General features: G+C 44.7%; 1 protein-coding gene across 2 annotated transcripts in view; it reads right to left on the reverse strand.

Annotated features, from left to right (window-relative positions):
- Positions 1-967: 967 nt before the first annotated feature.
- The window catches only part of jade2 (jade family PHD finger 2), a 186990-nt gene continuing 173053 nt past the window's right edge, over positions 968-14904 (reverse strand). For both annotated transcript variants that reach the window (XM_070982656.1, XM_070982655.1), the window contains 2 exons: positions 4191-14831; positions 968-3960 (listed from right to left, as the gene is read on the reverse strand). In XM_070982656.1, the coding sequence (XP_070838757.1) occupies positions 14046-14831 (786 nt within the window). In that variant the 3' untranslated portion in view covers positions 968-3960; positions 4191-14045. The remainder of the gene's footprint in view (positions 3961-4190; positions 14832-14904) is intronic.

The raw sequence follows: 14904 nt of genomic DNA on the forward strand, positions 1-14904 counted from the left end.
ATTTGAAGGCCTCTGCTGACAGAGTCTGTCCTGGCAAGTTATTCTATCATGATTGAAGAACACTGGGGTTTTGTCAGAGTGGTCTTGAGGTTCTTGGCTGCCTTCCTGACCATCTTTCTTGGCAGGTTGCTTTGTTTGGTCAAAAACCAGCTCTGGGAGGAGTCCTGCTAATTTAATTGTTGTTCCTCCATCTCTTAATGGTGGGATCTGCTGTTGACTCCAATACCTCCTTATTTCAATCTCTTCCCTCGTCCTGAATCATGGTGAAGTTTCTTTAGAGTGGTTTCAGTGAAGAGCTGAAACATCAGCGGATCTCCAGAAAACTTTATTTTCTTTGACATTAAATCAAATATCTTTGGGGTTTGAACTGCTGGTCCAGCATAAACAAGCAATTGTTTGTCCTCTTGGAAATCATGATGGAATGCTTTCCTCTATTTGATATCTTAATGTTAGACCACATGACAATTACAATAATTGAGAAATAATCTACTGATTAATTGATAATGAAAATAATTGTTAGTTGCAGCCCATACTGCCTCCTCTGAAATCTGTCCAGAGGCCAGTATCATTTCATTAGCAGTGCACACACCATTGACAAACAGACGCACCACAGACGTCAATGTCTACAGTTTTCATTGGACCTACTTTACTGACAGTGAAATGTGTGGATAGAGATTTGCCGTTGAGCTTTTTTAAATCAAACTTTTAGCCAGGCTAGTGTCTCTCGGGACGGCGGCATCGGCATTCATTAGTTTGGTCCAGACTGAAATACCTTTGTGAATATTAGATAAGTGTTCATAATCCTCAGAGGATATATCATCATTAAGATAATTCAGGTGTATTTATGAAGGTGAAGAAGACTTTAATCCTGGGCTAAAAGGCCTATTTTGTTGATTAAAGTGAGAGGAATCAATAAGTAAACACCGGTGAGATCTCAGTTTGTGTGATGAACAGAGAGGCAAAGAGGTTCATGTACACAGAAAGCACTGCTTTATTGACTGCACTGGACTGGACTGGATTGGTCTGGACCGGATCAGGTGGGACGGGGACTCCATCAGATGAGGGTGGGAGTTGAGGGAGGGAAGGGCCTGACAGGTTGGGGTGGGGTGGGAGGGATCGAAGTGGGATGCAGCCATCATTAAGGCAACACAAACAGCATGCAGATACAGTCACAGGAAACATCGTCATCATCATCATATTGCTTTTCAAAGTCTCGCTTAAAACATCGAAATTGTACAAAAAGGAAGAAAATAGGTTTTTCGCACTAATGAAAAATACATTTTTTGATTTTTTCCCTCCTACAAAGAAGATTCTAATACAAGAAAATAAATATAGCAAAAAAAGCCAAAAAATAATTTAAAATAGCTCTTCTTTTTCATATATGTTCAATAGTTCTCTTTGCTATTAACAAATGGCACAACATTCTTTGAAACAAAGAATACAGAAGGATAAACTCCTGCAACATTCATATTATTGTATTGAAGAACCGATGCAGAGTGGAGGAGAAACTGGACTCGACAGCAGAGATGTTAACACCTTTATAAGGACAAATAAGACAGGAGGAGGAGGAGAAAAGCCTGTGTCCAGCTCTGCTTTGATTGGATGATGCTGATTGGTGTTCAAATAGTGCCTAAATACGACCAATATGATATGAAACAATCTCATGTTGCAGAATGATCCCCAATAAGGTGTAAAAATGTCATGAGAGAGCAGAGAGCAGGGAGAGAAACTGTTCAAACAAGAAGCAGCTTAATCAATTAACCTTATTTCAACATAGTAAGTGCTTAAAATAACGCATTAACATCAAAATTGGATGTTCATAAGTGCTTACAGGAGAAAGCACGGAGGAGTTTTTAAAATTAAAACTCAGATTTCTGTGTGTGAGTAAGTGTTTCGAACCTGAGGGAGAAAACTTTGGCTTTGTTCAGACTGCAGGCAAACAGATTCGTTTCTCAAATCAGATCTTTAAGTCAGACTGTTGCTGCTGGCGCTCAGATCGGATTTGTACATCACCGACCTCTCTGCTGCGGTGGTGACGTGGGTTCGCTGGTGACGCCGCTTTCCAACACAGAAGCATAAAGAAATTCCAGCTCCCGGAGCGCCGGCAGACACTTTCTTTCAGCGTCCGTCTGCAGACTTTTATTCTGTGTGGTCCTCAGTGCCGCACTCTGGATTGGACGTTCACATGTGTCACGTTATGAGTGACACAAAAGACACTTTGAAATCCAATTTGAGTGGCCGCAGCATCCAGACTGAGGCGCATCTACAGAAATGTGATCTGAATCTCCTTTCAGACCACCTCCAAACGTGGCCTGGATCCAATTTACACAAATCGCACTTCATATGATTTTTTTCTCACCAAATAAATCTGGATGTGTCAAAAAAAAACAGATCTGGGCCGTCAGTCTGAACAAGGCCTTTGTGAACTGCAGGTCAAGAGAGGGGAGCGAGATTTTATTGTTATTAATGAGAGTCAGAAACTGCCTGGTCTGCGCTGAGGAGATATACAGAGGAGGAGGAGGGAGGGAAGGAGGAGGAGGGGGGAGTAAAAGTAGAGACATGAAGTGGAGCTGAGAGTGAGACAGAAAACGCCAAAGCAGCACAAAGTTAAAGAGGGCGCGTAAGAGAAGGACAGACTGGCTGAGCTGGGAGGAGGGAAATGCTTACGAGTACATCCACAGGAATCTGTTTTGGTCTCGGGCCACTCTAAGCCGGTGTTCTTCCAAATCAAAAACAAAGCTTTTTTTCAAAGTGGTCAACAGAGTGGCTGAACGCCAGCCTCCAGTTAATACTGAGCTTCAGGAAAACAATGAAGTGAGCTCGGTCAGAGGCTGCGTGGCAGCAGAGTGGCCTCGAACGGTCTCTGCTTTAAGGAGCCGTTGATTCGACTTCTGGTCATTCTGAGGTCTGCTGAGGTGGACTGAGAGGTGACTCCACTTGGTCTCTCGCTGATATAAATGGGGGTCAATGGGTCAAGTCAATGAGTATGTTGACATGCACTCAAGAGCCCAGGTTAATCCAACATAATCTCAGTTATGACTTTAGCTTCCGACAATTATTAAGACAAGATAATCAAGATAAAATTGTGCATTAGATTTAGAGGAAATCCACTGTTTTTAAAGTTCAGTAAATATGTGATGATTTCACATATTTAACTATCGTGATCTCAATATTTGGCCGTAATACGCACCTTATTTTGGAAGCATGCTGAGCTTTTTTTAACATTAAAGAAGCTCTTTTTTTGGTATGGGCGTGTGCGTCTCTTAGCAGATTTACGACACAGTGAGCGGACTGGCAAAATGAGTGCGAACATGACGGAATTTGCAACTGTTCTGCTTTGGAAACCGACTTGTTTAGACTGCCGGAGGCAACTTTCAGAGTTCGTGTTTAGTCTGGCTTCAGATGGAATCATTCTGAACACAAGGATGCGTCGCTATGTGAAATCTCTCCTTTCATCCACCCGCTTCGCTGTCAGGGCAATACTATCTTTGTCTGAAGTTGTTGTCATGCACATGTACGTGAACTGTGAGCCACTTAGCTAAATGCATGTAAGCAAACTGAATTTTAATTATATGGCCCAGTATCAGTATCACAGACTCTCTCATGTTCAATCAGAACAACTAAGCTGAGATTTGGCCGGATTAAAACAAAGGCGGTCACAGAGAGCAGATATTAACCAGCAGAGACTCGGCAGAGTAAACAGGACAAAGACGAGGTTGAGCTTTTCCTGCTCTTTGGGTATTTTAGTGTGAACAGAGATCTTTACGTATATGACCTAGTGTGGACTTTCTTATGGAAATGGTCTTTTTAAAGTTAGCCAGCTTAGCGTGGATGTAGCCTAAAGAACAAATGGAGCAACAGAAAAGCCACCTCACAGGGAGGACAGCTGGCCTGCTGGACTGAACTGTCCAGTTTTAACTGAGGGACCGTGTCCACACACAAATCCTATCCCTATGCCTTCTGCAACCACACACACACACATACACACACACACACAGGCACACACACACACACACACACACACAGGCACACACACACACACACACACACACACACACACACACACACACACATACAAACACAGGCACACACACACACACACACACACACACACACACACACACACACACACACACACACACACACACACACACACACACACACACACACACACACACACACACACACACACACACACACACACACACACACACACAGAAGGACTGCACTTTCCCAATCTACGTAATCAAAATACATTTTCCTTCCCTGCATGCATCAAAGATCGGACAGCAGAGGCAGATAAATACATATTTGCCTCAGAGGAAGAAGATAAGCATTTGTTCTGTGTGTGCAAAAGAGAAGAAGTCCGATCACGAAAGCAGTGAAGAAGAACGGGACGAAATAACAGAAAGCAGGAGAAAGAAATAAAGCAGCGACAGAGAGCGGTGAAATCACGCGTGGGAGACAGAAATACAGAAGCACAGAGGGCCTCTTACCAAATGGCTCTAACCTGCATCTTACATTCAGATTGTGATTTATCCAAATTACATTTACACCTGGAGGTAAAGTGTCTCCAGTGCCTGTGCTGAAATCTCTTTTCTTCGTACGACACATTCCCACCAGCGTCCTTTGTTAGATTAACACTTTGCGTGTAGTTCCCAGCCGGATTTAAATTTAATGTCACCAAATGTAGCTTTGGCCAAATGGATCACCCGTGTGTCTGCGGGTGCATTTACGCCTCCATTTGTTTGCGGTGATATATAGATCCTGAACCTCCCAGGAGCCTAATGGTAAGACCAGATGTAAAGGGAGGGTGATTAAATTGCTCAGATAGTAAGGGAGGGACCATAAAAGGGACCTGAGCCATGTTTCCACCCAAGTTAAATTGCCAAAAAATGATACAAGAAATGATTCAAGTTCAATAAAACAACATCCAAAGTCTTTTTTAAAAACACCTGAAATGAAGATGTTTCTAGTAGAAGTACTTGAACAGTATAATACATTATGGGTGGGTGGGTTTGTATGACTGTAGGACAGTAAAACAAGGAAACAGGAAGTACTAAGCACTCTTTGGATTGTTATTGGTCTTAAGTGTTGGCTAATGTATGAGCATGTTTCATTTAATATTCCATATTTTTGTCACTCTTAACTTCTCTCCCCTGTCTGAGGTCTGGCATCCCGAGTAGGGCTGGGTGAGGTGGCCAAAAATAACATTTTAAATGGCAATCTGTCTCAAATTTGGGGACGATTCATGATTTGAATCTTTTCAGCAAGACCAAAACATGACATCATATCATATCATATTTTTTTAGGACATATTGTGCCAGAAACAAAAACATAAGACCTGCACTACTTGCAAGGCTGTCATTATTATTTTATTATTACATTTAAAAAAAAAAAAAAAAAAAAGCTTATCCCACATGGCTCGCTAGACTACCAGATGCTTCAACTACGTCTAACATGGAAATCCACTTTAATAATCAGTTTCAGCACAGATAGAGCTGAAAGGTCCGCTCACTAATTCATCTACTCCTCGCTGTGTGTGTCTCTTGACATCAGCTGCTAGCTGGCATTAGCTTCTCAGCCAGCAGAGACAGACTGAACGAAGTAGAATCAGTCACAGAAACAGTCGAGCTCCTTTCAGTCTGTTCCTCTAAGAGATGCGACTGTTAGATTCACTATTTCGCATAGCCAGAGCCAGCGAGCCACCTGAAGTCACGACCCGTAACCAGCCCTGTAAACTGCGGCACAGAGCATCACTATTCACATCGCAGTTTAGGGGCCAGTCGTGACTCTAGCCAGCTGTTGCTTGCATTCATTTTTGACTGAAAAATCCTGCAAAAACCAAAATTGAAATGAATTCACTGCACCACCCAGCCCGAGTTCCTACTGAACACGTCCATGTTTAAAAACACCTCGCAAATATATAGTTTCATTTGAAAAACACTTTGATTTCCTCAGACACGGGGCACTGAAGTTTTGAGCAAATGATGCTCAACAGGAGCAAACGGCGCATTTGTTGGGGACTATTTTCAGCTGCGGATTATTTGGTGCACTAGTATTTACAGCAGCGGGATGGTGAATGTTGGACTGAATGGAGGTCTGCCACAGAGGAGCAGGCCACAGTAAGTCAGGCTTTGGATACAACTTGGTCCTACTTGCCGGTAGGATCAATTAATCATTGGTTTTGGTCACAGGCTTCTGTCGACTGTAAAGAAAATACAGATAATCATATATAACCAATGAGAGTGATTTATATTTAAGGGCTGATGATAAAATGTTCTGCCACAAACCTGAATTGTTTTCCAGGCTGGTCGTGCCATTTAATGTCAATTTTAACAGTTTCCGTTCTGCTTTCCTGATTCAATTGTTACAGTTTGCAAAGGAAATACTTTGATGGAGACCCGGCTGTACACAGAGGGAGAGAGAGGGAGAGGGAGAGAGAGAGAGAGGAGAAAGTACAGAGAGGAAAGAGAGAGAGAGGCTGAGATGAGGAGGCGAGAGGGCAGGAGAAGGGAAGGGCCTGGTGTTGTTTATATTAGCTGCTTGTTAACTTGACTGTGCGGACAGGCTGCAAACAGAACGCAGGGGAAAGAACAAGTTGTACTCGTTCTCTGTCTGCTTCTCTGGCTCCGGTTCAGTAAACGTCTCCCTCCTCTCCTCCCCTTCTTTCTATCCATCTCTCCTCTTCCCTCCTTTGCTCGCTCGCTCGCTCTCCCTCTCCAGGCCAGAGCGAAGCAGAGTGCAACGTTTTCCCCTCCTCACACGTACTTCCACAACACGTGCCTGTCATTATTTGTCCTTAAAGCTACAGACATCCTTTTTTCTTTTACCTTTTTTTTTTTTGTTTTTTCTTTCCTGATCGTCCTATGATTCAAAAGCGATTGGAATCGAGCCACGTGCCGGCCAAGGAGGCTGATCACCGGACAGGAGAGGAGAGAGGAGAGAGGAGAGAGGAGAGAGGAGAGAGGAGGGAGGAGAGAGGAGGGACGTGACAGGAGGGGTGGGGTTTTTTGGGGGGATTCGGGATGGAGAAGAGGGGACTTTGCTGGTGGTGGGAGGGGGGAAACGTGAGCAGGGAGGAGGAAGATGTTGGATGGCAGAGGCAGAGTAAGGTGCGCAGTTTGTGCAGATGGGAGATTTGGTAATAAAAACATTGTGGGAGCTGCTCTGGAGGCAGATGTAATTTCGACATTTGTGTTGTGCCACAGTGGGTGGAACCAGAGTGTTTCTGTCGAAGTGATGTTGGACTGAAGCCCGCTGAGAAGGCAAAGAGTGAGAAATAGGATGGGGGGGGCTATTAGGACATGTGCTTCCTCAGGTTTTCCTTAACTTTGATGAGAAAGTACACATCTGCTCTGTCACTGAGTCATGTGAAACGATTAGTTGATTAATTGACAGTCAAGCTGAAGTAAAATGAACTCTGCACACATTTTGATCAATCAGTTCATCATTACAGTTACAAAAAATGGAAAATATTCTCCGGTTTCAGCTTCTCAAATGTGACGATTTGCTTCTTTTCAGGGCACCTGAAGCATAAAATGCTCCCCAAAAAATAAACCTGATTGCTTTCAGTGTCACTTAATCTGCCAGCTGTTTTGATTTGATCTGATCTAGAAAGAATCAGGAAATATTGAAAAATTCCCACTAAAACATTTCACAGGACAGTGTGATGTCTTCAGACGTCTTGTCTTGTCCAACCAATTGTCCAAAACCAAAGATTTTTTTCAACTATCATGTAGGACAAAGAGCAGCATCAAATCCCACATTTTAGAAGCTGGAACCAGTGAAAATTTGCCGTCTTTGCAGTTCAGCTAATCAATTAATCGCCTAATTGCTGCAGCTATAAGAACTGAACGATTATCAAAACAGCTGCAGAACAGTTTTCTGTTGATCGACGAAATGTTTAATCTGCTAATCGCATGAGCTCTGGCTTTATTTATCAAAACAGCAAAGCATTTTCTCACACAAGGAAATGCATCTAGTTTATCTTCCAGACCTTCCGAGTTCAAACTGTCTGTACTTCGTCGTATTGATCTCGGTCTGCCAATTAGCTCCTCGGCAAGATCATGACGGAATGAGAAAAGTCCCTCTGATTCAAATCACTGTGGCTCTTTGACTCCACCAATTCAGACCTGACTCGACAACTGAGCTGCTTCCTGCCTCCACAGCGGCGCAGTTTGTATGACTAAACCTCCAATCTGTGCAGTGTGTCTGGGTTGTGGATATTGAGACCTTGAAGCCATAACTTTGCTGTAACAGAGAGGAGAGCAAAGCGTCAGTAAAAACAGAGGAAGCAGATAATGAGTCAGCTTTCTAGTTTGATACGAGCCACGGCGGCCAGCTAAAGCATTACAAAAGAAAAAAAAAAATACAGCTTCCAAAGGCTTTGTCAAAACACGGAAAATGAAAATGTTTCTAGTAGTATTTGAACAGTATTATACATTATTGTAAAGGTGTATAAACTCCAGTGGTACGTCGGTAGGTGGGTGGGTTTGCATGGCTGGCGTAGGACAGTAAAGCGAGGACCGGATGATCAGAACCAGGAAGGTCTAAGCAGTGATTGGCTCAGTCTGCACACCTATTGATCCATGTTATAGACAGACATTGATAAATTCAACTTTGATCAGATTTCAGTTCTGGATATGGTCAAAATAATTCAAATCATGAATGAATCTAAACACGTGCTGTCCACTCACCGTTGTGACAGAGATTATATCTGCTTTCGCTCGAACCCAGCAGGCATTTCGAGTCCCCAGACACGGTTTCAACAAAGTGCTCACTTTGTGGAAAAGATGTGACGTGGGAGAGGCATCAAATTAAATTGATCACCTCTGAAGAATCCTGGCTTTACTGACTTTAGGACAGCCTCAAACCACTTTCTTATTGGACGAAGGAGCAACCAGAGAGGGAGAGAGACATCCTATGAACAGCACCCTGATGTCCTTCTACTTCCTGAGAACCACCTCAGCACAGCGATCCATTTTTTGTCTCAACATTGTGGAAATTAAACTCTTTCATCCAGTATGTTCAATCCATGTCAAAAAAAGACTTGTACAACAAAATTTTACCGGCGTTTTGTAGCTGGATGATCCTAACCCGCCTCCCTGCTAATAAAAGGCTTTAAACACGATCTTTGCTCAGCTGAGGAGGTTCTGAGGAGCCCAGCCCTGCTGGTGCAGTGATGTCTTTCCAAGGGGTTTTACAACAGTGTCAGTACAGTACACAACAGCTGTGTGAGTTACAGGAGTGGTTCCAATCGCCTGCAGCAATCAGCGTTGGCCTTTAACCAGCTTTTCAGTCGAAATCTAGGTGGAATGCATCATTGTGTGTAGGTGTGTTTCTGACCTGCCATTACGTGCACGATGCCCACCAGCTTATTTCTGCGGCGCAGCATTCATGCCAACTCCAGCGGGAGAGGGTTTTGTTCTCACACATGCACCAGCTCACCACTAACAAGGCTGTATGGTTGTACATTTATCCATTATGCATAACATCTTAACCATGCGCTCCAGATGGTGAGCTCGCACAGAGGAACACAACCTCCAATATTCCACCAGATCCGCTGATATTTCACTCTGAGGCCAACGATTTGAAACGCCATGGCTGATATTACAAATTAAACCCAGAGAAGAAGCAAAGGAAGTCTAATCTGGATCTCATATCATGTGGATATCCGACCTGACAAGAGTTGCAAAATTCAAAGATCATCAGAGCACGTTTTGGGCTGCGAGCCAACACCCACACCAGTGTACCACACAGAGGACAGTGATGCTTTGAAGTTGTATTCTAGTGGATATTGATAAAAAGAACCTGCAAAAGACTCCAGTCTACAGTTTCTACGAAGCGGAAGGAGAGGGCATTGAAGCCACACTGTAAATATAGAATAATAACCAGTTTGTGTATGCCAAGGCTGCACAGCATCAAGGAAAAAAAAATCTAAGATACAATTTGCCTGACAAGGTACTACGGTGCCGTTTGTGGGTTAAAATCTGATTTACAAACAGGAGAGGATCTTCAGAAACAGCAGTTCATGTAACCAGAGGAAATTCAGCCACCGAAAGTTTTTTTTCTTTTTGACTTTTCACCTGCCAGCGCTGTGCAGCCTTAGCATTTGCTACTACATGTTAAGGCCGTAAATGTGAGGCCTTGTTTAAAACCACTGTCTACAAAGTCAGGCTACTCCGAACATTAAATACTGAAACCAAGATTACATTTTTCTGTCTTAGCGACACGTGTGTCGTAACAACCACCCGGTGGAGGATTCAGTGGGCCGTAATGATACTTCGCCACTTCCTCGCTTCAAAAAACAAGCTTTGTTGCAGTTATTGTTGTCGTGTGTGTTGTTGCGATCAGTTTCCATGTGGGTTGTAAGAACGGTAGCCAACGTAGAAGTCCAAATTCCTCCACCTGTCCTGTGTAAGTGTGTATTTATGTCCTGCTGTTTGACGAATTCAGCAACACTTTGCACACTTCAACACAAAACCCTGCCTTTGAAAAGAGGGTTTTTCCCAGACTTTGCCTCTGTGACGATAAAGAGACAAACGTGGAGGACTAATGGTGTGAACCTTCTACGATGGCTACACCTGAAGGACAAAGGAGACAGACATGCTGCATGTCACCTGTAATAATACTCTCCTGCTGATAGGGGGCGTTTCACTCTGAGTAGTACTTCCTGATGCAGTCAGGATCACATATACATAAAAAACTAGTCATCTTGTATATTTTAACCCTGTTATACCAGCTCTAGTGTGTGTGTGTGTGTGTGTGTGTGTGTGTGTGTGTGTGTGCGTGTGTGCGTGTGTGAGAGAGAGAGAGAGCTGTATGTTGTGTGTTCAGTTCAGCAGCATTTGGCTTTTTCTGATGGGGGTTAATATGTGTGAGTCTGCGTTTAACAACCATCGCCTGCCCATTACTGCGGCAACAGGCTTTTCCTATGTGAAGCCCCCGTGAATGATCCAGGTTGGGTTAATTGGTGGTACAGTTAACAGCGCCCCCTGCGTCGGAGGAGGTCACATAACACCACAGCACATCTGAGCGAACCCTATGGAGCTGGGCGGAAGCAGGTCGAGATGTGGCTTAAACCGAGCTGACCTGGACAGCGCTGGCAGTCGTCTGACATCCTTATCTCACATTCTTCATCTTGAAAACCAGAGACAGAGCACGTGTATGTGTGTTTGTGTAGATAAGCTGTAAATATGCTGCCTTGATGACAGATCTGTTCTTTGGCGTGGTCACTTCAAAAGACAGGTTAGAAGCTGTCCATACAGGAGAAAAACAGAGGACGTGGATTGGACTTGCACCTCTGCTTAAGTGTCTGTTCATCAGGCCTGGGTCGAGCAGCCCTTACAATCACCTGTGATGCTTTATTGCACCCAAATTTGGAACCAGACAGGTGTGTGTGTGGGAGGGGGGGTCTTAGCTGCAAGAAAGCCAAATACTGAAAAGAAATTTCTGTCTTGTGGTTGACCACCGAGCCAATATGATCTCATCTGGTAACTCAAAGACGTTAAAATGAGCATTAATTATTGGTTGAGACTATTGAACCCAGGGCTGATGGTCTGTGGTCGTACTGAGAGGAGGAACATGCTCAGTAGTAATTGTGTAGGAGTTCAAACAGTGAAGCTTGCCAAATAAGGAAGTTTCTAGACATACACACATCACTTTATATATATATATATATATATACTGTATATATATACTGTATATGATATAAAATATGTATGTATATATATATATGTATCTATGTCTTACGTCGCTTTTTCGATAAATTTTTCTAACCTTTTCTTCTTTTTTTAAAGTTTTTTAACCCCTGAGAATACCATGGACTGCTTAAAGTACAAAATACAACTCTCTGAGAGAACAACAAAAAGTCCTTTTTTAAAAAACAAAAAAAACAAATTTACAAACAACTCAATTCAAGAACTGAAGAGCGCAGGCCTCTGAAGCTGATTATTATGATCATCATTCATTTAACAGGAGAGCGGGTGCAGCAGAGCCATCAGCTACGAGAGCGCGTCCACGTCAGACGTCAGTGGCAGCCATGTTGGTGCTATGAACAGCGTCTGGCGTCTTACTATACTGATATCATACATTTTATAGATACACATGGGTGACATAAAGCATGACTTGGTGCACTGAGATCCCTGGTCGTCTCATATAGCAGCCAGAAATAAGTGCAACTTTTGGGGGTTGAACTCAGCCAATGATGACCCCACGCCGCATGTTCATGCTAACAGCGGTGAGTCATTGGTTGTTTTATATGAAGAGGCACAGCTTTAAGGGGAAAAAAGGTTTGAGAAACCTTCAAGCTATGCTCATAAAACACGTCTTTCCACTCTCAGGTCATGTGATGACACCTGAGCCAGCCAAGACCGTGGGCTGTGGCTGAAAGCTCCAAAAGCCGACAAGGGGACCTTTGAATTGAGATTATTTTGTTGCGTGCTTTGCCCAATTTCAATTCATCAAATGCCAAATGAGGACAGCTTACAGTGACCGGGAGGCTTTGTGGTTAAGCACAAAATGTGGAAATTTGAATAAAGAAGCGTCAGTGCTTCACTGAGCTGACAGAGGAAACGGGATACAAAACACAAAAATGTGTCAGCTCGCAGGCTTCTCCATGTGCATGTATTGTAGCAGCGACATGGTGGCCACAGAGTAACCCGGCCAAACTCTGCTTGTCGATGGCTCTGGACTGCAGCGATCTAGTTGAGTGGGGGGGGAGGGGGGGGCACGGAACAGTAGGCAGCTCTTTGCACTGATAGTACACTGTGGCTCTGCTTCGCTAGCTGTTGCAGATGCTTTGTTGATTAGTGGCAAACGCTGCATTTACATCCTTGTTTCAGGCACTAGACAATTGTTAAGGTGACAAGGAGCCCAACGCTGGCTACACCCGGTAACCAATCCCACGGGATGTCCTTTTGCTTTGATTGTTACAAATCCGATTGAGAAACGACTTGTTGATTGATCTACTCACTGATTGTTTGGTTGAGCGATAAGGTTGGTGGGGGCTGGGGGAGTTTGAGGGGAGGTAGGGGCACAGGGCAAGCGACAGAAGGCACAGAGTTTCTACGATGAATTTTTCTCCAAAGATTCAGGCTAAAAAAAAAAAAAAAAAAATTTAAAACTCAGAATTAGGAAGAATTTGAAAGCAGCTGACAAAAGTCAGATCAAATATTTCATTTGATGTGAGCAAAGGGATTTGCTTATAGTAGTATGTGTGTCAGTATGTGTGTGTGTTTGTGTCTCTGTGTGACGGTCTGAATGGCCACCGGGGTTGGGGTCAGCCAATCCGCTTTTCAAAAACTTTTAGGTCTCAAGAGAAATTTGAGAATGACGAATTTTAGTGCACAGAACTGACCCCAACCCCGAATGAGCTTCCATTACACACACGAGTGCTTACGTTACAGCTCTTACGACTAGCTAGTTGTGCTTTTCAAGGCTGAATACATGTTGTCCCATGTCACCATCTGTACATATTCAGACCAGCCCTGGCGTGAAATTGTCTTTCCACTGAACATACTTAAGAAAACAAGGACTCATTGGATGCATCTCAGGCCATAAAGACCAAGAATGAAGCAGACCCTGAAACCAGCTTGAATAATAATAATAATAATGCCCCGAAATGTTTGTTCCCAAGTCTGGCAGATACCACAGACGTGAGGCCAGAAATGAGTACTCCAACGCCGAGAAACAAAAGGAATCTGAAATCCAAAACAAAAAAAGACTAAAGGTAATGTTTGTTTCCTATTTGTTGAGTGCGTCGCATCTTGTGGTAAGCTAACGACAAACTACAGTCCGGTGGAGAAGCTTTACTGTACGACAGGCAAACAGCTACATTCAAATTCACCCCAAAAACAAAGCAGGTAAGAGCTGAAGAGATTTTCCACGGGTAAATGTGACGGGGATTTGGTTGAACAAAGCCATACAGCCGTGTTTTGTAGACTGTATACTGGGCACAGATGGAGAAACAATTAGCCAGCGGGACTCTGCTTGGATAACTGCGTGTGTGTATGTGTGTGTGTGTCAGTTGGAGTCTCAGTGCTTTAGGATGCCAGCACGCTCCTTCTCAGCAGGTCCTCGTTCCCAGAATGCAACTGCGGCAAGCGGAGTTTGCGTCCGCCAGAGCGTGCGTCCGTGTCACTCTGCTCGCCGTCAGAGAAGTACCCGTCAGTCTCGGCAGCGTCCAGCAGGGACGTGTCCTTTCCTGTGAGTGGGAGGTCCACAGACTCCAGCCCTCCGCTGTAGCCCCTCCCTCTGGATTTGCCCTGGCGGGACAGACGGAGCCGCGGGGCCCCGCCGCGAAGGACTGCCCCTGTGTCAGGCACTGTAGCCCCAGGGCTGGATGCCGGAGGTGGAGACGAGCTTGCGGCAAAACCAGATCCAGCCCCTGATGCAACACCGTCCCCTGTGTGGATGCTGTCCCACCGGCCGGAGTCCTCAGAGATGTGACAGGAATCCATTTTGGAGATGGGTGGCTGCGGCGGAGGGTCCCTGTGCAGGTCAGAGCTCCTGGTCTGGTGGTGATGAAGGTGGTGGTGCAGGGCCTTGGAGGAGCCCCGGGACCTTTCCCCCTTCCGGGCCGCATGGCTGGGCTTTTCCTCCGCCACGGTCGCCCAAAGGCTCTTCGCAGTGGAGGGGCTGCAGGCGGTGGAGGCAGCCGCTGCAGACAGGAGCGTCTGGGGCTGGATGGGGGGGGTGGATTGTGGGTGTCCACGGGCACGGGGCTTGCTGCTGCCTCGCGGCTTGCGTCCCAGCTGGGGGGTCTTCCAGGTGGACTGCATTGAGTTCTCCATCATCAGGTTTAGCAGGCTCTCCTCGCCCTGCAGGAGCTGAATGAGGGGAGGAGGTGAGAAGGGAAAGACGAGCGTGGGAGGAGAAAGAAGAGTAAATCAGAAGAGAAGA

Source organism: Chaetodon trifascialis, chromosome 16 (assembly GCF_039877785.1).
Source record: "Chaetodon trifascialis isolate fChaTrf1 chromosome 16, fChaTrf1.hap1, whole genome shotgun sequence".
NCBI classification, from domain to species: Eukaryota; Metazoa; Chordata; class Actinopteri; order Chaetodontiformes; family Chaetodontidae; genus Chaetodon; species Chaetodon trifascialis.